Here is a 23,713-nt window from a genome sequence, read left to right as displayed (position 1 = left end):
CTTTTGCAACTTCAGTGGTGTCAAACCAGAGCTTATTGGAGGAGAGGGTGGAGTTCTGTTGTGTTTTCTGATGAAAGCTGAATCTACCTCGGTGCGGGTGATAGCAGTATGTTGGTTAGAAGGAGACCACTTGAGGGCATAGAACCAACGTGTCTGCGTGCTAGACACACTGGACCTACACCTGGAGATATGGTCTGGAGTGCGACTTCGCATGACAGCAGGAGCACTTTCGTGGTTATCTTCACTGTAAATTTGTACGTCAGTCTGGCGATCCGACCTACTGTGCTGCCATTCCTGAAAAGCATTCCAGGGAGTGTCTTCCAACAGGATTACACTCGCCCACATACGTCTGTTGTAACCCAACATGCTCTACAGGCCGTCTACATGTTGGCCTGTCCGACCACCAGATCTGTCTCCAGTCGAGGACATATGGGACATAATCGGACGACACTCCAGTGTCATGCGCAACCAGCGTTAACCGTCCCTGTATTGATGGACCAAGTGCAACAGTCATGGAACTCTATCCCACAAACTGACATCCGGCACCTGTACAACACAATTCATTTACGTCTGCATGCTTGCATTCAACATTCTGGCATTTACACCGGTTATAAATGTACAAGCATTTCACGTTTGAAGTTGCTTATCTCTAACGCTTACGTTAACCTGTGATCTTGCAATGTTGTTCACTTACATATGTTACCTAGATAAATGTATTCCCGAAATGTTATCACTACATTATTTTCTGGTGATGTGATTTTTTCCGTCAGCTTATTTTTGTGTTCCCTTGTGCAACTACACACAGTGTCTTATTGCTCATGAATGCTCTATTCATTACATGTTTCTGGACAGGAACGGTTTCTTTTTGGAAAAAAATATGGGAGATTTACTTACCGCTTCCGGAGGTTTAGCAGCGTTTGAAGAGCAGAGAGAAGAGCGTGCTTCCTTTACTTACAACCCTAGAAAGTGGGGACTTTTTCGTGTATACAGCCATTCTGTTCCGGAGTGAAAGCGCAAGGCTTATTCTCCAGATGCAGGGAGGATAATTAGAGATGGAATATTATCACATCTGAAGAAGAATCAGGGATGAAATGAGCAGCGAGATGTTGAACGAAGCACGCTGTCGAATTCAGACATATCGTCGCTGAGATCTAAATGTCACAAAGCTAAACTGCTGATGGATTTGTTACGTTTTTGCCGTTCAAGCTTATCATTTTACCAAAGTCCGCCCCCGGTAGCTGAATGGTTAGCGTGACGGACTGTCAATCCTTTGGGCCCGGGTTCGATTCCCGGCTGGGTCGGGGAATTTTCTCCGCCCAGGGACTGGGTGTTGTGTTGTCATCGTCATCATATCATCCTCATCGACTGCTGGTCGCCGATGTGGCGTCAAATTGAAAGACCGGCACCCGGCGAATGGTCTGCCCGACGGGCACCCTAGCCACATGATTAAATAAATTTTACCATAAAGCCTCATGGCAATAACTACATAGCAACAAGTTACTTCCATTAGCAATTCATCCTTCGTAAGGGAAATTTCAACATTATTGACGATGCCTTGTTTAGTAGTGAAGAATCTCCGAATATAGACTTCCAAATTTACTTTATCTAAGAAATGATGTCGAATCAAGGTATTTCCAGTTAATCCTGACACAGTCTCATTTTTCACACGGTTTTTCCCTTCCATCGTACTGATTATGTGCTTGAATAATGACTCACATTTCCGTCCAGTAAGTATGCCTAGCGCCATACGGTGGCGCCTGCCTATGTGTCTTTAAATTTAATGAATAAGGTGAAAGGCACTTTGTCGATAGTTATGTATAAGTTAGCAGTGCATCTTACATTTTGGTGGGTGATGGTTCCTTCGTGGGTGGCGTCGACACGTTGGTGATTGCAGCGTAGCAAAGGTTAACGATGTGGCGGACCTTGCGGAAGTATATAAAATGCCAGTACGAACAATCACTGTTTACACAGCGTGAACACTAGCCGAGTAGGAAGTGTTTGCACCATCGTAGCGTGCTGACGTTCTCCCTGCCGCATCTCGGAGCGAAATGACTAGGAGACTACAGAAAGTTACGCATTATTATAGCAGGCAGGCCAAGTAACTTTTAATGAATGCTGCACTACACTTACCTCCCGAGGAGGCGCACTGGACTCGCATGCGGGGCGACGACGGTTCAAACCCGCGTCCGGCCATCCAGATTTAGGTTTTCCTTGATTTCCCTAAATCGCTCCACAAAAATGCCGCGATGCTTACTTTGAAAAGGGCACGGCCAATTTCCTTCCCCATCTTTGACATCATCCGAGCTTGAGCTCCGACTCTAATGATCTCGATGTCGATGGAACGCTAAACCCAATCTTCCTTCCTATTGCACTACGCTTCAGAGTGACACAGATATGTGGCACTATTTTGCAACGTAAACAATGGTAAGAACTTTCTACCAATCTTTCAATTCCCCGACAATATAAATACGCTCGTTGGTCACGGATTCATTCGTAGACCGCTGTGTTAACGCCATCATACTCCACAAATCTGATTGCTGCGAAACAGTTCCTCGATTGCCCATTCATTGTCGTCTGCGGTCGATGTCGACGACCTTCCCGACCAGTATCACCAATGTCTCTGCGGCCTTCGTCTAATTGTTGACACCATTTCACTACTACTGAACGTGACATTACATTTGGTCCATAAACCGCCAAAATTTCACGGCGAATCTATCTACAGTTTAGACGTTTTGGTCACAAGAATCGTACTGTCCTGCTTACTTCAGCTTTGAAATACGTTTCCAATTGCCGCGCCATTTCATTCCCACAGTGTGATGCACCTGTTATCTTTACCGTAGCAGAACTGTGCTCTGCAGCAAACTGAGAGCGTGTACTCTGTTCTGACAACGTGCCACTCTTACTTTGCAATGGTCGTAGCGTGGGACATGTGGAACTTGATTTTTGAAGCTCCTCGTAAATCTGTTTCTGTCAGTGGTAGGCGAGGAACTGCAGAGCCGCAGCGATTCGTCAGTGCAGGTTGTTTACATGAATCAGCGCTCCTGGGCCAGCAGCCGAATACGCACAACTCATTTCTTTGTAAGTTCTTGAACTTGTGACCATGCAGATGGTTGTACCATAGAGCACGCTACGTTAAGGATTTCAAGGAGAATAAGAGATTAGTGTTTAACGTCCCGTCGACAACGAGGTCATTAGAGACGGAGCACAATCACAAGGAATCACCTCGGCATTTGCCTGAAGCGATTTAGGGAAATCACGGGCAACCTAAATCAGGTCGACCAGACGCAGGTTTGAACCGTCGTCCCCTCGGATGCGAGTCCAATGTGCTAACCACTGCGCTACCCAGCTCGGTGTTTAGGATTTCCTTACTACGCGAAAGACCTAAGATTGCGAGTATAGGTGATTGCTTATCAGAACGATTACAGAGCACTTAGGTTGAAATGCGAAACTCATTAGTGAAACCCATTAGTGACGAACTTTGCGAATGACTTATCAACTAATCCAACGACACAGTGTATTTACCAAATGCCACGCGGATGTCCGCCTTGGTAGCTGCGCTGTCAGCAAAGCTGATTGCTAACCAATAGGGCACGGGTTCGATTCCCGCCCGGATCGAAGATTTTCTCCGCTCGTGGACTGAGTATTGTGTTGTCCTCACGTCCGTATCATCAAATTTGACATTCCGATATTGGGCACGTCTCGAAAGCCAGTAAAATGCTTTTAACAACTATATACCAGACAAGCAGAAAAACTGGGTAACCAAACGCAATTTGTGAAGTAGATGAAGGAGTGGAACTATACGCATTAACCTGATAAGGGACATACTGTCCGATTTTACCAGTCTTGGTTCAACATTGCTTTTATAATCTATATTGAATGTACGAAAGCGCAATAGACCATATACGTGAAAATTCGAAAAATCCGTATCCCCACTTAACGAAGTTCACTATAAAAAAAAAAAAAAAAAAGAAAGAGCAACCCTCAAAAAACCATACCCATCTACGTGTAAAAAGTTACTGATATTTCAGAAAACGCTTCTGACAGTAACAACCGAGCACAACACATTTAAAAAAAAATGGTTCAAATGGCTCTGAGCACTATGGGACTTAACATCTGTGGTCATCAGTCCCCTAGAACTTAGAACTACTTAAACCTAACTAACCTAAGGACATCACAAACATCCATGCCCGAGGCAGGATTCGAACCTGCGACCGTAGCATCGCCTATAAATACTGTTCAGTCAGGAGACCTATTTATTGATGAGATGCGCCACACAAAAAATAGATCAGAGTTGCGGTTTGTGGCACATTAATTCCCGGGTGCTACAGGACATCCAATTAGGACAAGAAATCTGTGCTATGTGGTAAAGAAGTAGTAACGGCCTTCACAGATATCAATCGCACGTCCTTTGGCGGACGCAAATTCTTCTTTTTCTTGTGCCTTTGTGATGAATCTACGAGGGGTCGACATGGTTGCTATTGAATTACCATGGTCCCATGGGACGAAATATTTGTACCCCAAGCGTCTGCGTATAGTTTAGTATTAGTCATGTGAAAGAATGCGAACGTTTTCCTAAATGTTAGGGAATAGTATAATACCTGACGTGGTACTTGGGTACCAGATCGGTACTCACCCAGTCGGATGTGGGAAAGCGCCTAAAAATTACATTCAGGCGGGCCGGCACAACAACCCTCGTTGATAACAGGTTGGAACGAATCAAGAGGTTTAGGAGCGGCTTTTTATTCGTGCTTTTACCCACGTACACACATGTCACATATACAGGGTGACTACAAAGTCTTGCCCTGATTATAAAAATTTATAACAGAATAACCCTTTGACATATTAAGTTACATTTGATGCCGTTACATAGATCAGTGTTACTAATTTTTATGAGACCACTTACGTCATTAAACCTCAACGTGTGTTCCCTTGGTAGCTCGGAGAATGTCGAGGTGGTATTTCGGTTCCCGCCAGGTGTTTTGTAACTAGTGTTCTGTCACAGTACCCACAGCAGCTTGTATCCTAGTCTTCAGTTTGTCGACGTCAGTAACTGGTGTGTCGAAGACTCTGTCCTTGATATAGCCTCACAAAAAAGTCAAGGGGCGTAATGTCTGGAGAGCGAGGTGGCCAGGGTGTTGGATCGTTCCTTCCAATCCAAGCTTGCGTTTACATTTACACTTTGTTTTACGCATCTTCATTGACTAAGACTAGCGTCATACTGACCTTACTTTTTACAGAAGAGGACGCTTTTAAACCAGCACATACGTCATGCTGCTTGGCGAATACCTACATCGACTTCATGCAGTCCTCATTACTTTATTTCTTATTCACTATTCTATTCACTCTCGCTTTGGATTCATTTGGACCATTCTTTCTGGCTCTTGAAATGCGCATATATCAACTTTTTTATGCCTTACACAGAAAGTACACACTGTAACTACTTAAATCTGTTGCCTACATTATTGTCAACTCATCATCTTCTGAACGATTTCCAGATCCGAATATGTACATGTTTGAACAATTTTTTTCTTTATTGCTGTGTCATTCCGCTCATGCCGTATGGACGTGGGATGGGCCTCCAGTTGTACAAACGTCCCAGTCTCCAGACAATGATTTAGAATATACATAAGACAAAAAAAAATAATTAAATGGGGAAATATTTTCAAATGTTTTAAAATTTGTAAAAATATGAAGTTCGTGGATGGGATTTACCTGTTCATAAAATTAAACTGTTTTATTTTCTTTGTTTTTAATTAAAACAAAAAACTTAATATAGAATCCCTTAGGGATTATTTAAAAGTCGTTGCAGACAGATGCCGCTCTAAAAAAGAAGCACTGTCATTTCAGTAAAAAGTTGTAGAACCAGCACTAAGGAAAATATTTAGTGGAGCGGAAATGTGATGTTTTCTATAGTGTTGTAGGGTGAGTTATAAACATAGGGATTCTTTGGGTGGTGTCTATGGAGATGACAGAACGTACTTACTGGGTTAGTGGGATGTGAGAGGGAGGCGGGGACTGGGATGTGAACAGGGCCATAGGATGAAGAGTAAACGGATGGGGAAAGATGTAGAGGGAAGAGAAACCACGATTTGGGGTGAAATAGGCGAGGAGAACTGCTAGTTGATAAGATGAATAAGTACTGTGGCAAATTCCTTTGTCTAGGAAAGAAAGTCATTTGAAAATTCTGTGGAAAAGATTTGGAGTGAGTGTAACTGTACGGTTGTACAAATTTGTCGGTATAGATGCAGCAACGTACCGGGATTGTAAATTAGAAAGGAGACAAAAGTATTGCTGGAGTCGAGTTAGAGGATAGATTAGGAAGTATAGAAGTATTCAATGCGAGCGAGGAGAGGTGAGAGTTAGGCGAGATGGAGAAGAATTCGTATGCGGGAAAGTAAATGGATGCGGAAACCGAGATGGAGTGCGTGGGTTCAAGGATTTGGTGGAAGTAGTGGAACTTTGATGGAGCCAATATCCATGCGACATTGGTATATCAGAGCATACGTCAGATTAGGGTCGCGCTCTACCAAAAATAAGATTCGTTAGTTTTGACACAATATGTAAATGACGTAATAAATAGTAGGATTACCGGTAGTATTGGTAGCATTCGTAAGGAAAGAAACGTAAATGAATGTTTAAGAGAGAAACTGCGAGCCGATGACTTCTCTTTGTCTATTTTGTTTGTTTGTTTTGCACATAATTAGAACCGCAGTTCATTCAGTGGTAATCGATTGTGTATTTTATATCCTTACAGAATTTAAATAGCATTTTATAAGTAATAAATATCGATCGTGTAACTTCTGTCCTTGTATATAACCAAAGCAATTATTTTTGGCACGAGTAGAGTTAACATGCACAAATTATTTATATATAGTTGTTCAATAGGACGTTCTTCATAATGATCAAAGAAACCATTCCCAGTTATTATTGCCAAATGCGAAAGTTTTATATAAGATCGATGAGGTATTAAAGCAATGTCTGATATATTTTTGTTTTCCTGTTTTGTTATTTTTCCATTTTTCTTGTTGAAATTGCGTTTTCTAGCGCTATATGGTAACCTGTATTGTTTTCTTTATTTTTGCTAAAACATCCCTCTATTTTACATTATAAACAAAAAAATTTCGAATAAAGCCTCCATTAAACATTGATAATTTTAATTTTGCTATAAATATTGTTTACTTTTAAGTAACAGTCAGGAGAATAGCTATATAAAACAAAAATGTTTCCCAGCCCTTTATATGTCTTCCCTTACTTTCTAGACAGTTCACTGCTTCCGATTTCGAGGGGACTCTAGTAAGACGTTGATGGCATATGTAAAGAAAGTAGCTGTTATGTGGTATTACTCAATAGGTATGCAACACACCTAACGTACAGGTAACGCAGATACGACCTTAACTGACCAAAGTTGCTAGGAAAACTACCACAGTCTACGCTTATTTATGACATTCTACGGTAGCGTACGGCAAGTTTACAACTCTAGGTCCAATGAGTTTTTGTAGGCAGGGAGGTGTGCAATCCCCATGTTCGGCCAACCAGTAGTTTTAGTTGTTTAAACAATTATTACGCTCGTAGCACCTTAATGCAGACAGTGACTGCGTGAATGTGAGGGCACGAGTTTGTGTGTCGCAGTACTAGACGCTGCCGACCTCGTGGCTGGCCGTTCGAGGAGGCCTTCCCTGAGACCAGACCTGGCGGCTCAGCAGCGCCCGTTCGCCAACCGCGCGTCGCGCCCGACGTCGCTGTCTACGGCGACGACCACGTGGAGCGCCGATTCGCCGTTGGCTACAGACGCCACGTTCCGCTTCCCGGAGACGCAGCAGGCGGCCCCTGCCCTGCGCCGCTCCCGGTCTGTAGCGAGCAGCTCGAGGCCCAGAACAAGGAACAGTACCGAACAGCCCTTAACAGATTTGGACATAGGCGCGGTCTTAACACCGCCCTCACGCCCGCCACTCACTCGACAGAGAAGCGTACCACCTCAACGAGCTCTCTGCCAGTACCAGGTAATGACCCAATATTTCTTTTTTTTTTCCTTTTACAAAATTGCTAATACGAGTGTAGGGCAGAACCTAACATCAATTTGGCAACAAAAATCAGTATGCTGAAGTACAAATTGAAATTATATATATATAAGGGAAAGGCACGTCCGTTTGAATGTTCCAGCAACTGTAATATGTTAGAATTTCTGCAAAGTGGTGATTTCCGCTTTTGTTTGTTATGATGTAGTTGCGAGCATTCACAATTTTCAAATTGTTTTTGGAACATTGTTATTAGAAAAACAGCGATATTTGTAATATTATAACATCTTTCAGTACACACAGTCGTGATCGCATTTAAATTGTTTATTTTTGTTTTCAGATGACGAGTTTCGATCTTCTAAGAGATCTTCAGATCTTACATTCCTTGACGACCGCAGGAACCGTTGGCGTGGAGTAGGTCTATCTGTGAAGGCGTGGGGAAGACTGCAGTCACTACGTGCACCAAGGAATGTAAGATCTGAAGATGGTCTCTTAGAAGATCAAAACTAGTTATCTGAAAATAAAAATAAACTACTTAAACGCGATCACGACTGTGTGTATTGAAATAAATCCACTACTTTCTCTTCGTTCTATCCTCACAGTTGCACATTTTAAAAATTAATATGTTACTTGTCTGAAAGGAACCTCGTCATTGGATTTGAGGATGTCTCACTGTGACAGTCGGGTGTATTTACCACTGACGTCGACTGATATGTTGGTTAATAAAACTTTTCTATTTTTTCTTTAGATAACACCACAAACTACACAAGTATTTACACTGAGGTGACACAAGTCACGGGATACCTTCTAAGATCGTGTCGGACTCCTTTTTCCCGGGGTAGTGCAGCAACTCGACGTGGCATGGACTCAAAACAAGTCGTTACAAGTCCCCTGCAGAAATTTTAGCCATGCTGCCTCTATAGCTGTTCATAGTTGTTAAAGTGCTGCCGGTGCAGCATTTTGTGCACGAACTGACCTCTCGATTATGTCCCACAAAAGTTCGATGGGATTTATGTCGGACAATCTCGCTGGCCAAACCGTTCGCTCCAACTGTCCCGAATGTGCTTCAAACCAATCGCGAAGAACTGTAGCCCAGTGACATGGCATATTGTCACCCATCAAAATCCCATTATTGTTTGGGAACAAGTACCCGAACATAACCATTCCCGGTCAATGATCGGTTCAGTTGTGCAGAAGACCCAGTCCATTCCATGTCAACACAGCCCACACCATTATGGAGCCACTACCAGCTTGCACAGTGGCTTGTTGACCACATGTGCCACATTCTAACCCTACCATCGACTCTTATAATCTGAAATCTGGATTCATCTGACCAGATCTCGGTTTTCCAGTCGTGTAGGGTCCAACCGATATGGCCACGAACCCAGGAGAGGGGCTGTAGGCGATTTCGTGCTGTCAGTAAAGGCACTAGCATCGGTCATCTGCTGCCATAGTCCATTGACGCCAAATTTCGCCGCAACGTCCCAATGGATGCGTTCGTCATATGTCCCACATTGATTTATGCGGTTATTTCATGCAGTATTACTACCCTGTTAGTACTGACAACACTACACGAACGCCGCTGCTCTCGTTCGTTAAGTGAATGCCGTCTGCCTCTGCGTTATCCGTAGTGACAGGTAATATCTGTAATTTGGTGTTCTTGGCAAGCTCTTGACAGTGTGGATCCCGGAGTATTAGATTTCCTAACGATTTCTGAAATGGAATGTCCCATGCATCTAACTCCAACTAACATTTCCGATTCAATGACTGCTAACTCCCGTCGTGCGGTCATAATCATGTCGGAAAGCCTTTCACATGAATCACCTGAGTACAAATGCACCAATGCACTGCCGTTCTATATCTTGTGTGCGATATTAACGCCATTTGTACATGTGCACATCACTATCCCATGACTTCTGTCACCTCCGTGTACATCAAACAAAAAATTCACCATGTTCTATCATATTAACTGACAATTAATAGGATGGCATCCGCCATTTCCTATTAAACATCATGGATACACCTAACCAGTGCACACGTTCGCATCCGTATTATTCACGCGGGAAAGAGCTCACCAGTCAGTGCTATGTGTGGCTTAAACACTACTATCGCGCTGCATGTTATTACGTAACAAGGAAAGAATTCCTATATATTCCCAGAAACCGAAACAAATGTTTTATGAGCGATCTGGCGACAGATGAAGAGCCATAAAGTATTGGGTTGGTTCGCAGCGTTTCTCCATATATTTAATAAACACAGCAGATACACATAACAGAGACTTTAGTCATCAGTAATATATTCTCCTTCACTATTCACAACAGTATGCCAACGCTGGAGCTACTTTTCGATTTCAATACTGTAGAAATCACTTGGTTTTGAGATGAAGAACTTTTCGAGCCATGTACGGAGCGCATTTTCACCCAGAAAGGAAGTCACTTGAAGGTTCTACGATACAAATGGGAAAAGGTGGAAATATGAGGGCGCAAGATCAGGTGAATATGGAGAATGCGGAATGACTTCCCAACACAAGTCCTGTATAGTGTTTTTTGTCAGTCTAGTAGAATGCAAGCGGGCGTTATCGTGGAATAGCATCATTTCACGCAGTCTTCCTGGTCATTGTTCATAGACTGCGTCTGCAAGACGTCTCAGTTGTTGGCGATAAATGTCAGCACTGTTTGGTTACACCTTGAGTAAACAGTTCGTAGTACACCACACGGTCGCCATTCCAATAGATGCATATCATTACCTTTTGTGTATGCGCACAGTTCTTTGTATGGGGTACTGCAGCTTTGTTTGGGCTCAACCATTCCTTTGTTTTCATTATGATAGCATAAAGACACCATTTCTTGTCACCAGTAACGATGCAGGACAGAAACATTCGTGATGTTCTAGAGCCAATTGATGATGAGCAAGTAGGGTTGCACATATGGCTACCCGCCGATTTTTGAGGTTTTGGCTTACAGCATTCATCCGATTTTTGAAGGTTCCTCATTGCATGCAAATGGTGCACGATGGTAAAATGATTACGGTTCATCACATTTGCCAGTTCTCCAGTGTTCTGACGTGGATCATTGTGGATTAATACGTATAAAAGATCTTCATCAAATCCCGAAGGTCTTCCTGAACGTGGAGAATGCTCTGTCCAGTGGCTTTATTCCTTAATACGGCGCAAATGTTTCTGGCTGCCTACACCGCTATCACCCCTCTACTGAACTCAAACAGAAGAATACGTCGTAAATGTTCCTATTTCCCCAGTTAGCACTCCATTCACTAGCGTCCACAGCTCGACTAACTATCTCCAAATGACAAAATTTCAATACGTAAACTCTAATAGTAACAGTGCAACACAAATAAAAATTTACAATCGATTAATAAACCCATAGCATCCGGAATACCAATAAGCAGCACAAAAACGCTAAGAAATTATGCACCAACCTAATAAAAGATCAGAAGGTAAAAAAATTACCATAACATAATCAATATAAGGAAACATTGAAAGATAGAAATTACTTGCGTGTAAAATGGTTCAAATGGCTCTGAGCACTATGGGACTTAACACCTATGGTCATCAGTCCCCGAGAACTTAGAACTACTTAAACCTAACTAACCTAAGGACAGCACACAACACCCAGTCATCACGAGGCAGAGAAAATCCCCGACCCCGCCGGGAATCGAACCCGGGAACCCGGGCGTGGGAAGCGAGAAACTTGCGTGTATCTATCATAATGTGGATGTTGCTAGCGTGTATCTTTCATAATTTCATTTTTTAGCTGTTGTCGGTTTATATTTAATCTTCATATAATCCACATTGTTCTGACACATGTCGACGTCTGGGGAACGATTTATATTGGACAAGATATTTTATTCTAATTTCCTCATGTGAGTCCTGACATCAGCGGCCTCATTCCCTTCCACACCACATATCCACTTGCATGAAAACAGTAATATAGTGTCATTGAGGCGAGTTTGAGGCCATTACTTCCCTCTTTTCCTCCACACCGGGGACAACGGAAATTCGTTAGCTTTCTTCAAACCTTACCTGTGGAAACGAGCTACAAAGGTTGCAATGCACATTTCCGCCGTTTTCAAAACCTAGACTTTCGATTGGTGCTTGGCAAATTTCGTGAAGAAGCTTCCAGAAGTGCTAGAAAGTGCTTTATCCTCGAGCACGGAGGCCGTTAGTATCCCGTGCGTTTGGCAGTCACTCTGGCTTAGCGTGGCTCGTTGTGTAGGGGGCCGTGGAGATTGGCCCAAACTGACCCCATTATGAGATTTTTGCTCTGGTTCAGCGTCCAGTGGGCGGATGCTAGGTTCTGGCACGTCAGACTGTTGTTCCAGGCTCCATTGCGTACAGACGATTCTGCTAGAATGTGATTCTAAGTTTAAATTCGGAATGAAATTCGTAAGTTAGTACGCGATCAAACCTGGTGCTATCAGCGTCGCCAAGTGTAGGGATTGAATCACTATATTCATTTTGTTTACTGCTAGTGTATTTTAATTACTTCGTGTGAAGATTTAGATCGAGTGAGTGGATCTTTTATTAGCTACGTGCGACTCACATCGCCACAGCAAGAAGTCAGTGGAGCATCTGGTATTGACTCTTCTCTTTAGTTTCTCAAACGTGGTTAGGGTTTTTGGAATTAAGGTCGAGAGAGTCTGTATTTGCTTTAAGATGGGGTCGATCGCCACGTGGTCATGGAACCATTTGCCTTCTTAGTTTCTGTTGTGTGCATGTCCGCTCTCCTATCACAGATCAAATTCCTTGTGTGTGATGAGGAAATCCCGCATTGATTTCTCGCAACCAAGACATATTCACCTTCAATACGTGTAGGACAGTTGTAAGTAACATGTTTAATATGTGCAACGAATTACGCTTCATTCTTGTAATAAATGGTTAGTCTATTGAACACGAAATCAACTGTCATGATAAATAACTCTGTATTCCCCTCCATCACAGAGTATCCAATCGCTATTTCAATGAATATCAAAGAAATGCGCCTGCGCACGGCTGTACTGGGTCTTAGCATTTTCGTTGAATGCATATATTTCTTTATCACTCAGACTTAAAAGAGTAGTGTAGGGTCTAATCTTTCAATTCGAATCACTCATGACTCAGTCCAGCCATTGCACGTGCAGTCAACGGCCAATCCGCCCATGGATCGCGCCACAAGTGAAATCCTGCTTTCTTTTTCTTAATTATTATTTTATTGGCTTTCGTAACGTTCCCATACATCCATCTCAACACAGAAAATGTTATTCACACCTACGTCTGCATGGCTACTCTACAGTTCACACTTAAGTGCCTGACAGAGTTCATCGAACCACGTTCACAACAGTTTTGTATCATTCCATTCTCGACCAGTGCGCGGAAAAAACGAACACCTATATCTTTCCGTGCAAGCTTTGATTTCCCTTATTTTATCATGATAATCGTTTCTCCCTATGCAGATCGGCGTCGACAAAATAGTTTCGCATTCGGAGGAGAAAGGTGGTGCTTGAAATTTCGTGAGATCCCGCCGCAACGAGAACCATTTTTGTTTTCATGATGTCCACCTCAAATCCTGCATCATGTTCATGTCACTCTATGCTCTTTTTCTCGATAATACAAGATGTGTTGCCCTTCTTTGAACTTTCTAGGTGTAATCCGTTAATCCCATCTGGTAAAGGTCACAGACCACGCAGCAGTACTCCAAAAGAGGACGGACAAGCGTAGTGTAGGCATTTTCTTTAGTAAATCTATTGCATCTTCTGTGTGTTCTGCCAATAAAACGCAGCCTTTGGTTCGCCTTCCCCACAACACTTTCTATGTGTTCCTTTTAATTTAAGTTGTTCGTAACTGTAACTAGGTATTTAGTTGAATTTACAGCCTTTAGATTATTTGATTTATCCTGTCGCCGAAGATTAACGGATTCCTTTTAGCACTCATGTGGATGACTTTACTCTTTTCATTATTTAGGGTCAATTGCTAATTTTCGCATCATACAGATATCTTTTGCAATTTTTTTTTATCTTCTGATGTCTTTGCTAAACGATGGCAACATCTGCAAACAAACTAAGACGGCTGCCCAGATTGTTTTCTAAATCGTTTATATAGATAAGGAGCGGCAGAGCGCCTATAATACTTCTTGGGGAACGCCAGAAATGACTTCTGTTTTACTCGATGACTTTCCATCAGCTACTACGAACTGTAACCTATCTGACAGAAAATTACGAATCCTGTCACATAACTGAGACGATATTCCATAAGCACGCAATTTGATTCCAAGCCGCTTGTGAGGTGCGGTGGAAAAAACCTTCAGCAAATCTCGAAATACGGAATCAATTTGAAATCCCTTGTCGATAGCACTCAACACTTCGTGTGAGTAAAGGGCTAGATGTGTTTCGCAAGAACGACATTTTCTAAATCCATGTTGACAATGTGTCAATAAACCGCTCTCTTCGAGATAATTCACAATGTCCGAACACAATACATGTTCCAAACTACAATTTGTACTGATAATTCGTGGTAGACATTATATTAAGTCGTACACAGGTACGATGTTACACATGGTTAACAAAGTAATCTTTTCCAAAAACCGAGAGTTACAGTGTATACTAAAACGAGTAAACACGACGAAGATGGAACACAGGATGCAAAGCAGTAGTCTGCCATAAAAGTCCTACTGCTAACACAATAAGAAAAGATAAATCGCCGTTAGTACACATTTGAGATATTCCAAATTCAGTCCATATTAATGACTATACATCTAAATTAATAAGAACATTTTCTTTTTATGTCATGTGAGAATTGTTTCGAAAGCTGCGGATAGAGAATTGAACATTCTTTGCAGGTCTGTGAATACCATCTACACAGAACAAGAGAACAGTTTACAAGAACCAGAGTTTTGTATTACAGCTACACGTACAGATACGCCAGTATTCAGACTCATACATGTAGGAGGTACATTGTGACACATTCATTTATAGGCTGAGCGTTCCATATTCCGCCGAATAGTACTTGGGAATATACTCGTTTAATTGAGTTTTCGGTCTTCCCCTGGCATTCTAAGCACCAACAGACTGGATTAGCAGCGCAGGGAGCTATATCGTGATATTGACACTGTTGACGAAATCATATAGTAGCATACACGTTGGTTATATCGGATGCTAACAAGGGTTGGAGGCTGCTTGGGAGCTAATGACCAAGACCCCGATGATTACTTGCAAGGACATTTATGTGACACAAGTTCCGAGTACATTGTAGAAATATATGGTTCAATCTTCTTCCCATCCGCAAACACGCAGAAAAGTGGCCCTTAGGTTGAGCCGATGGAGGAGTGTCTTGATCTTCCAAGCACTAAATTTCAGCTTTACTATATCTGTCGTGAAGCTCATTGATGTTTGTGCTTCATTATAAAACGTTACTCTTGGACTCATGGAATGAATTAGTGCGTAGTGACTGCCTTTTATTTTAGACGTCCGCGATAATTCCCCTTGCCAGTCCGAGGACTACCGCTTTCTGAGCACGGGTATCATATCTGTGAGAGGGAGATTATCAAATTTAATAGCTCCATGCAGATATGCATGCTTCGCTAGGGCACCCACTTGTTTATTTCCAGGTATTCCAGATCGGCGTTTCATCCATACCATCACGATGTTGCGACAGTTCCTCTGCACCCGAAACACAGCGTCGACAATTGTTGCAAATATGGGGTTGGTACAACCATTATGATTGTTTCTGATCAGTGGTAGGGCTGACATACTATCAGAGATGATGGCTATTGTCTGTTATGTGACAGCCTGTGCGAAAAGCAGGGATTCCAGAATGGCAGTCAGCTCAGCTGTCATAATAATGGAGTGTGGATTCACCTTGTATATACCTTGTTTTTTGCTTCGGGGTACCCAATAAACACTACCAACGTCTTCATTAGACTTAGACCCATCTGTTCAGACCGCACACGCATCGCAGTAGTGAGACAGGAATTCCATTGCCATCGTGTTAGTTGGGTCCTAGTTTTTACACGTTAAACTGGTTCTGGCATTAATCTGCAGCGTCGATGTTTCGTATGGCCTGTTGTAGTGCGGTGGAAGAGGACTTGTACACACCAGGTGCCTTAATGCTTGCTATATACAGCTGCGACGGGTGAAAGTTGCTTATATATCCAATATCTTCCACACACACACACACACACACCCACACACACACACACACACACTCAAGGGGCCCATATTCGTCGAAATAAAGTCACAAGAGGAATTTCTTACTGAGGAGTATTCGTCACAGTTTTAACGATGGTTCAGTCGCTTAGATCAGTAATGCATTGGTGGGGATTGACATGAACACCACAATGACTATGCGCAAGGCTTTGTACTGCGTGGTGTCCAGTCTTTGGAGCATGCTGTCTGACGCTGACACGTACCACATGTGTCCTAAGTAGGGACCAGTATAAACACATGGCTGACCGCCTATTAGAGCCTCAGTATACTGCAGTCGTAGCTCTGATGAGACTGCAGGCTTTTTCACACCAGGTAATGACATGTCGGATATGAGGAGTCCATCTCAGGTAATCATCGATAACCATCCCAAGATATTGAGCCGTTTCCCAACTGAAAAAGTATGTTGTCCCAGTTGCATTGTTTAGCGAAGTGGACTTCTGTGTCAAGTAAATATCATAAAAGTAGACTTGTTTTCAGAGATTTCGAATCCGCTCTCTCTACACCACTCATGCAGACGTATGAGAACGGTGTGCATTTTCAGGTGACGGGACTAAAGAGTACTGTCTTCAGAATACATGCATACGTCATTTGCGTATTGTAATATTGGATGTCACTGGTAAAGACGTCATGAATTTCTGTAGTATGAAGACTGTTTAACAAGGGAGAGAAGACTGATCTCTGCAGGAATCCTCAGCTAGTTTCGCTGGGTCTCAGTGTAGTTCCGCGTTGCAGTATGATTGTCTTCTCGTTGCTCAGGAAGTTACGAAGTTACTCACGAGTGGCTTCCGAATCTTAAGTTTCTCCAATTTTTTTTTTCTAAGGCTGACAAGATCACGGTTTTGTATGCTTTAGTAAAGTCTATGAGCACAAATATCACACAATTATTCCTAGAGAAGTTTAGCCAGATATCAGTAATTAACCGAAGAAGAATTTCAATTGTCCCTTTTCACTTTCGAAATCCATGTAGTTTTTCCGGTAATATCTTCTTGTTTTCACACGACCATTCTAAGCTCCACTTAAAACTCCTTTCCAGTAACTTCACCGAACACCTTATAAAGGTGATAGGCCGATACGAGTCGGGTTTATCAAATCTTTTCCCCAATTTGTGGATAGGGATGGGACGACGTGTTTTCAACGAGATGATTTTGATTCTTTGAGTCTATACACTATGGTAACTTCTGAGCTGCAGCAATTCCAATTTGTGTGGGATGTGGGTAGTCAATATAATTCGGTCTAGGTAAGTACACCTCCTTTGGGAAAACACAATCTAGAGTTCTTCCAGGGAAAAGGGTTCTATAATAAACCTGTTGTCCTCTCGATATTCCACCTCGTTTTCCTTGTCCATTACGTCAAGTTTGGCTATCACACACAAGAACGATTGTAAAAGTTGACTGCATTTTGAAGGTATGTTCATGTCCATTCAGACCGTGTTATATGTTTCTTATTACATTCCAAATCCTGGTTCCTTGTGTTCCTTTGCAGACTGGAGTGCAGAAATTTTACCACAATTTTCTTTTTTTGTACTTGAATATTTTCTTTGCTATAACTTGTGCTTTCTTAAGAGCAATAAAGTTTTTACCATCGGGAGAGTTTTGTATTTCCTCTATGCTTCCCTTCGTTTCTTGAGGACTGTGACATATTCTGAATTCCACCAACAGAGGGTTGACCAATGAGTAGTTCGCGTATGTCCTTTATGAGGTATTGAGACTACCTCTGCTTCACTGATAAGCGATACCAAGACCCCATAGTCTCTTTCGGGACCTCACTTTCGATGATCGATTCCAATTTGTCTTCCACTTGCGTTCCGTGTATGTACCAGTTGGCCTTGTTTGTGTTCCATTTCCGGCCGATTGTGTCTTTCACATTCTCTCTAGGTTGTGCGTTTATTATGATCTGAATTGGCAAGTCATCCGAACCTAAAGTATCCGGTATCACTTCCCATGTTGTTCCGATAGACAGAGCTGGGAATATTATGCTCAAGTCAACTGCCGTCGGGGATTCATTTGGTTGTACTTAGAAATGTAGGTCTCCAAATTTGCTTTGTCTACGAAAAAGTGTTGAACAAAGGCATTGTCAGTTAATCCTGACACAGTCTCAATTTTGACACAGTTTGTCGCTGCCGCTGTAATACTGATTATGTGCTTGAATAGTACTCGCAGTCCCGCCTAATGAGTTTGCCTAGTGCCATAGGTCGAGCCTGCAAATAAGATGAAAGCCCGTTTGTCGGTACTTGCGTATAAGTTAGTAGTGCAACTAACATGTTAGTGATTGTTTGTTACTTCTTGGGTGGCAACTAAATATAGCATTTTCTCCATTTTGTCCTGTTGGTCGCTTGTCCTTCCCCCTCTGTGCAGTCCCACTGGCATTTGTGAGAGGGCTACTGCTCTCTTGTTGTATTTGTGTCGACAAAAAAAAAAAAAAAAAAAAAAAAAGGTTCAAATGGCTCTGAGCACTATGAGACTTAACTTCTGAGGTCATCAGTCCCCTAGAACTTAGAACTACTTAAACCTAACTAACCTAAGGACATCACACACATCCGTGCCCGAGGCAAGATTCGAATCTGCGATCGTAGCGGCCGCGCGGTTCCAGACTGTAGCGCCTAGAACCGCTCGGCCACCCCGGCTGGCTTGCATCGACAAGTGAAACATGTTGGTGTATGTGTCTGCGTTGCGGAACTCGATGATTGCGTCGATAATCATTTCACTTATGGTTGCATGAAGTGCTTCAGTATCCATTGCGACGCTGTGCGGGTGGTTTCTGCGAAGTTTGTTTAGCAGGGCGGGGGAGTAGCAATCACTACCTTCCATTGTGGTGATCGCAGCGTAGCAGATTTTTAACGATTCAGCAGATTCTGAGGAAGTGGAACAAATACTGGAATGAACTGTCACCGTATACACTGCGCGAGCACTAACCGGCTAGGAACTGTTCACACCGTAGCACGCCACCTTGTTGTCTGTTCCGCTTCCCGAAACAAACTGTAATCCTGCTTTGATTATTAGCGTAAACTAAATTCTTTTTCACTGTTCGTAACAGAGGGCCCTGCGGAAAGTGTGCAGAGAAAGTAATAGACCGCAAAAGTAGTAACCCCCTTCCGACAGGTAAGCATAACGTTCAGTGAGCCAAGTAAAATTACATACACTGATCATCCAGCACCTCCTTGCACAGCGGTTCCCAGAGCGAGGCTGCTTTAACCAACGCTGTAAGTATCCCCTTGTTATCTATTGTGGCAGCGCACAGTGGCAGCCTGGTGGCCGCGCCTACTGGCTAGCCGGAATGAACGAAACATTCTTTGCCCGCTTTCGGCGCGCCGGTTGGCGACGCGCTGCGCTGACAGAATCGAAGCTCATGCCCTACAATCCTTCTCAAACGATTTCACGGAAACTAATCGGTACAACAATCTATTTTCACGTTACTTATAGCTTCATATGTCATCTTCATGGTGAAGTTCCCAAAATTTCGATAATGATCATACTTATTTTGAGAGTCTCGTTGGAGTAAGACGCTGCGCGAAATTCGAAAAAAATTGCAACAAAAAATATGGGTAACTTTGATTTTGCGTTTGGTGAATATTACACCAAATGTTGCTGCAAATGCCGGACGAAGTGGCCGAGCGGTTCTAGGCGCTTCAGTCCGGAACCACGCGGCTACTACGGTCGCAGGTTCGAATCCTGCCTCGGGCATGGATGCGCGTGATGTCCTTAAGTTAGTTGAGTTTACATAGTTCTATGTCTAGGGGACTAATGACCGCAGATGTTAAGTCCCATAGTGCTTAGAGCCATTTCAACCATTTGAGCCTAAACCGATCGAGATATCAACACGAGATTTTGGTAAGTGATACCACGCAAAGAGTATAGTATTTTGCTATATGGTTAACATACGGAACTTTCTTACCTACGCCGATATAGTACAAGCAAGGGTTTTTTTCGGTCCAGTACTGTAACTTATTTAAGACTCTTCGACAGCTATTGAAAAGAGTGTCTGGTAGTATGAAAATAAACGTGAAATATCTTATATTACAGCTAACCGATATAATGAGGTTTTCGTAAGGTATTGATCGCCTATTGCTTGTTCAGTAAAATACTCTGTTTCAAGATTCTGGCGCAACAGCTATTGCAAGGTGAGTTAGTGCAATTTGTATCATGTTTTTGCAAAAAAAAAAAAAAAAGCAAAATTAAATATTTCAACAAGAGAAAAGTAGCCGTCCCTCATAATTCCTTCTTCATATGAGACATGGTTAGCAAATCAGACAATATACTTCGCCAATTCTGTTACAGTTTTGGCGGAGTCCTTTAGCCCACTATACTTTTAATAGTGCACGGCTGGAATGGAAACTTACCCAAGGATTTTCTCTCTGTTGTTCAGCTGACAAAGATGAAAATATGTCGTAGTAAATAGTGTACCATATCTTCCATTTGACTGATGAAGTAATCCATTTGTAAGGTATGCGATCATTCAGACTTGGCAAGTCGTAATGGTAACGTCTTGATCGCTGAGAAGATCAAGACATTTCAATGGAATTACTATATTCCAAGTGCACGATACTTCTGTTCCTATCCCCTTTGAGAGTGAAGTGGTGAACCTCTCAACATTTTTATCTTTTAATGTGTTAAGGATATGTTACTTATATTTATCATCTATTTTAACCTTAACGAGTCGTCTCAAGCGGTTCATGAACTATTATGTTTTTGTAACGTTCTTATCCACATATACACGCACACCAAATTTGTTATTTCTAATAGAACAATACTGCATTTCTGCTGCAAAGTAGAACTGATCCAATAAAACTCTTTCGTAATTCTGAGGTGTGAATACATTGACGACCTGCAGAAGCTTGCCAATTATTCGTCAGAGTCAATATCACTGGTGAATTTAAATATTTTTGTAATAAGAAGATTCACTCCCTCACTCCGTACAGGGATAGGAATGGATAAATCGTACGGTATTTGCTGTACTTTTTCATATGTCAGATATAACTGAGATGTAGAAAGAAAAGCATTTGCGAAGTTTCAGTCCCAGCTGTGCATTATTAAGGATTCACTGCGTTACAGGATTCCCCTGCAATTGCAACAGACTCGGGTAATTGTTTTCATTTGAGTTATTAAACTTTTTAGCCAAAAATCACCACTCGTGACGCTTTTCGGGAAGAGAGAAGCTTAACCAGTTAGGCCATGATGAATCGTTACTTTTGTTACAATTTCAGAGTACTCTTGTAACCCAGCGTATTTTTAATAAGGAACCGGTGGTGCTTAAACTTAGCAAATGATTTTCTTTCTGCACCTTAAACCTCCTGAAACAGTGGTTTATTAAGAGAGGAACTGAGTACAAATCAGATCAACAGCTTAACAAGGATTACATCTTTGATATGAAAAGAAACGGATAATTTCTTCACTTGTGTTGTTGTAAAAACCCATAGCAGCTCTTGTTTCACCACCTATCGACGGCCCTTAATAATTAAATTGTTTCATTACTTTATGAACCGCTTGAGATTATTCATTAAGGTTAAAATAGATTATAAATACATGTAATCTATCCTCAACACATTAAAATATAATTATGGTTCAAAATGGCTCTGAGCACTATGGGACTTAACTTCTGAGGTCATCAGTCCCCTAGAACTTAAAACTAATTAAACCTAAGGACATCACGTACATCCATGCCCGAGGCAGGATTCGAACTTGCGACCGTAGCGGTCGCGCGGTTCCAGACCGTAGCCCCTAGAACCGCTCGGCCACATCGGCCGGCTATATTTATGGTGGAGAAGTTCACGATTTCACTCTGAATTGGGAAAAGTATAGAAACATGGTACACTACTTGACGCGAATTATTTTCATATTTCTCAGATGAAAAAACGGAGAAAGTTACCATTCCAGTTGTTCGCCCGCATCTCGTGGTCGTGCGGTAGCGTTCTCGCTTCCCACGCCCGGGTTCCCGGGTTCGATTCCCGGCGGGGTCAGGGATTTTCTCTGCCTCGTGATGGCTGGGTGTTGTGTGCTGTCCTTAGGTTAGTTAGGTTTAAGTAGTTCTAAGTTCTAGGGGACTTATGACCACAGCAGTTGAGTCCCATAGTGCTCAGAGCCAGCCATTTGTTCACTATTAAAAATACTGTGGGTTACAGAAATTCGCCAAAACTGCAACAGAATTGGTCAAAATTTTTGTCTGGTTTGTTAGCCATTTCTCATTTTAAGATGCTTCATCAGTTATTAGGAACGACTACATTTCTCCCGTTGACGGGATTAATTTTGCTTTTTTTGCCAAAACACAGTATACATTGCACAAACTCGCCTTGCAATAGCTATTGCGACATGATCTTCAAACAGAGTGTTTCATTAAACAAGCAATAGGCGACCAGGCTGGGCAATACTTTACGAAAAACCTCATTATATCGGTTTGCAGTAACATAAGATAAGAAATTTGACGTTTATTTGCATACCAGCAAATTCTCTTTTCAATAGCTGTTGAAGACTTAAAATATTAAAGTACTGGATTGAAAAAGTAAAATAAAAACCATAGCTTCTAGTAAATCTCAGTATTTAAAAAAGTTCCGTATGCTAACCATATAGCGAAATACTCTCCTCTTTGCATGGTATCACTTTCAAGAATATCGTGTTGATATCTCGAACGGTTTAGGAGATATGAGGCATGTTATGAATATTTCATTCTCGCACTCGTACGGTCGGAGGTATATGTGTTATATGAATCCCATTTTCTCGAGATTGGATGCAGGTAGAGACCTCCTTCGAATTCTCAAGAAAAATCCAGTATCTTAGCTAAACTTGATTTGCAGCAACATATGGTGTACTATTCACCAAACAGAAAATCATAGCAACCCATATTTTTCCTTGCAAACCTCTTCGAACTTCGGTCAGCGACTTACTTACACGAGAAATTTGTTAACATCGAGTATAGATTTAAGTGTCAGAAAGTCATTTCTGAAAGTATTTGTATGGAGTGTAGCCATGTATGGAAGTGAAACATGGACGGTAAATAGTTTGGACAAGAAGGGAATAGAAGCTTTCGAAATGTGGTGCTACAGAAGAATACTGAAGATTAGATGGGTAGATCACATAACTAATGAGGAAGTATTGTATAGGATTGGGGAGAAGAGAAGTTTGTGGCACAGCTTGACCAGAGGAAGGGATCGGTTGGTAGGACATGTTCTGAGGCATCAAGGGATCACCAATTTAGTATTGGAGGGCAGCGTGGAGGGTAAAAATCGTAGAGGGAGACCAAGAGATGAATACACTAAGCAGATTCAGAGGATGTAGGTTGCAGTAGGAACTGGGAGATGAAGAAGCTTGCACAGGATAGAGTAGCATGGAGAGCTGCATCAAACCAGTCTCAGGACTGAAGACCACAACAACAACAACAACAGTTTCTGTAAAATCGTATGAGAAAGACTACAGACCTATCGGAGAGCGCTTGATATTCTACCCGTAATGGCAACTGTGGCGCGTATAGCTGCGAGTCGGATCGCAGACTGCCGGCTTTCTTGTTGTTCTTAC

The 23,713-nt window shown here is 42.2% G+C and overlaps 1 protein-coding gene across 1 annotated transcript in view; it reads left to right on the top strand.

Moving 5' to 3' along the window:
* LOC126249643 (melanopsin-A) overlaps nt 1–23,713 on the top strand; it is a 485,748-nt gene that overhangs the window by 436,294 nt on the left and 25,741 nt on the right. The window contains exon 10 of the mRNA XM_049951321.1: nt 7,630–8,000. Coding sequence (XP_049807278.1) covers nt 7,630–8,000 — 371 coding nt within the window. The remainder of the gene's footprint in view (nt 1–7,629; nt 8,001–23,713) is intronic.

This window comes from Schistocerca nitens, chromosome 3 (genome assembly GCF_023898315.1).
Source record: "Schistocerca nitens isolate TAMUIC-IGC-003100 chromosome 3, iqSchNite1.1, whole genome shotgun sequence".
Taxonomy (NCBI): Eukaryota; Metazoa; Arthropoda; class Insecta; order Orthoptera; family Acrididae; genus Schistocerca; species Schistocerca nitens.
Note: the sequence above shows the minus strand (reverse complement) of the source record. Positions and strands in the feature narration are given on the sequence as shown.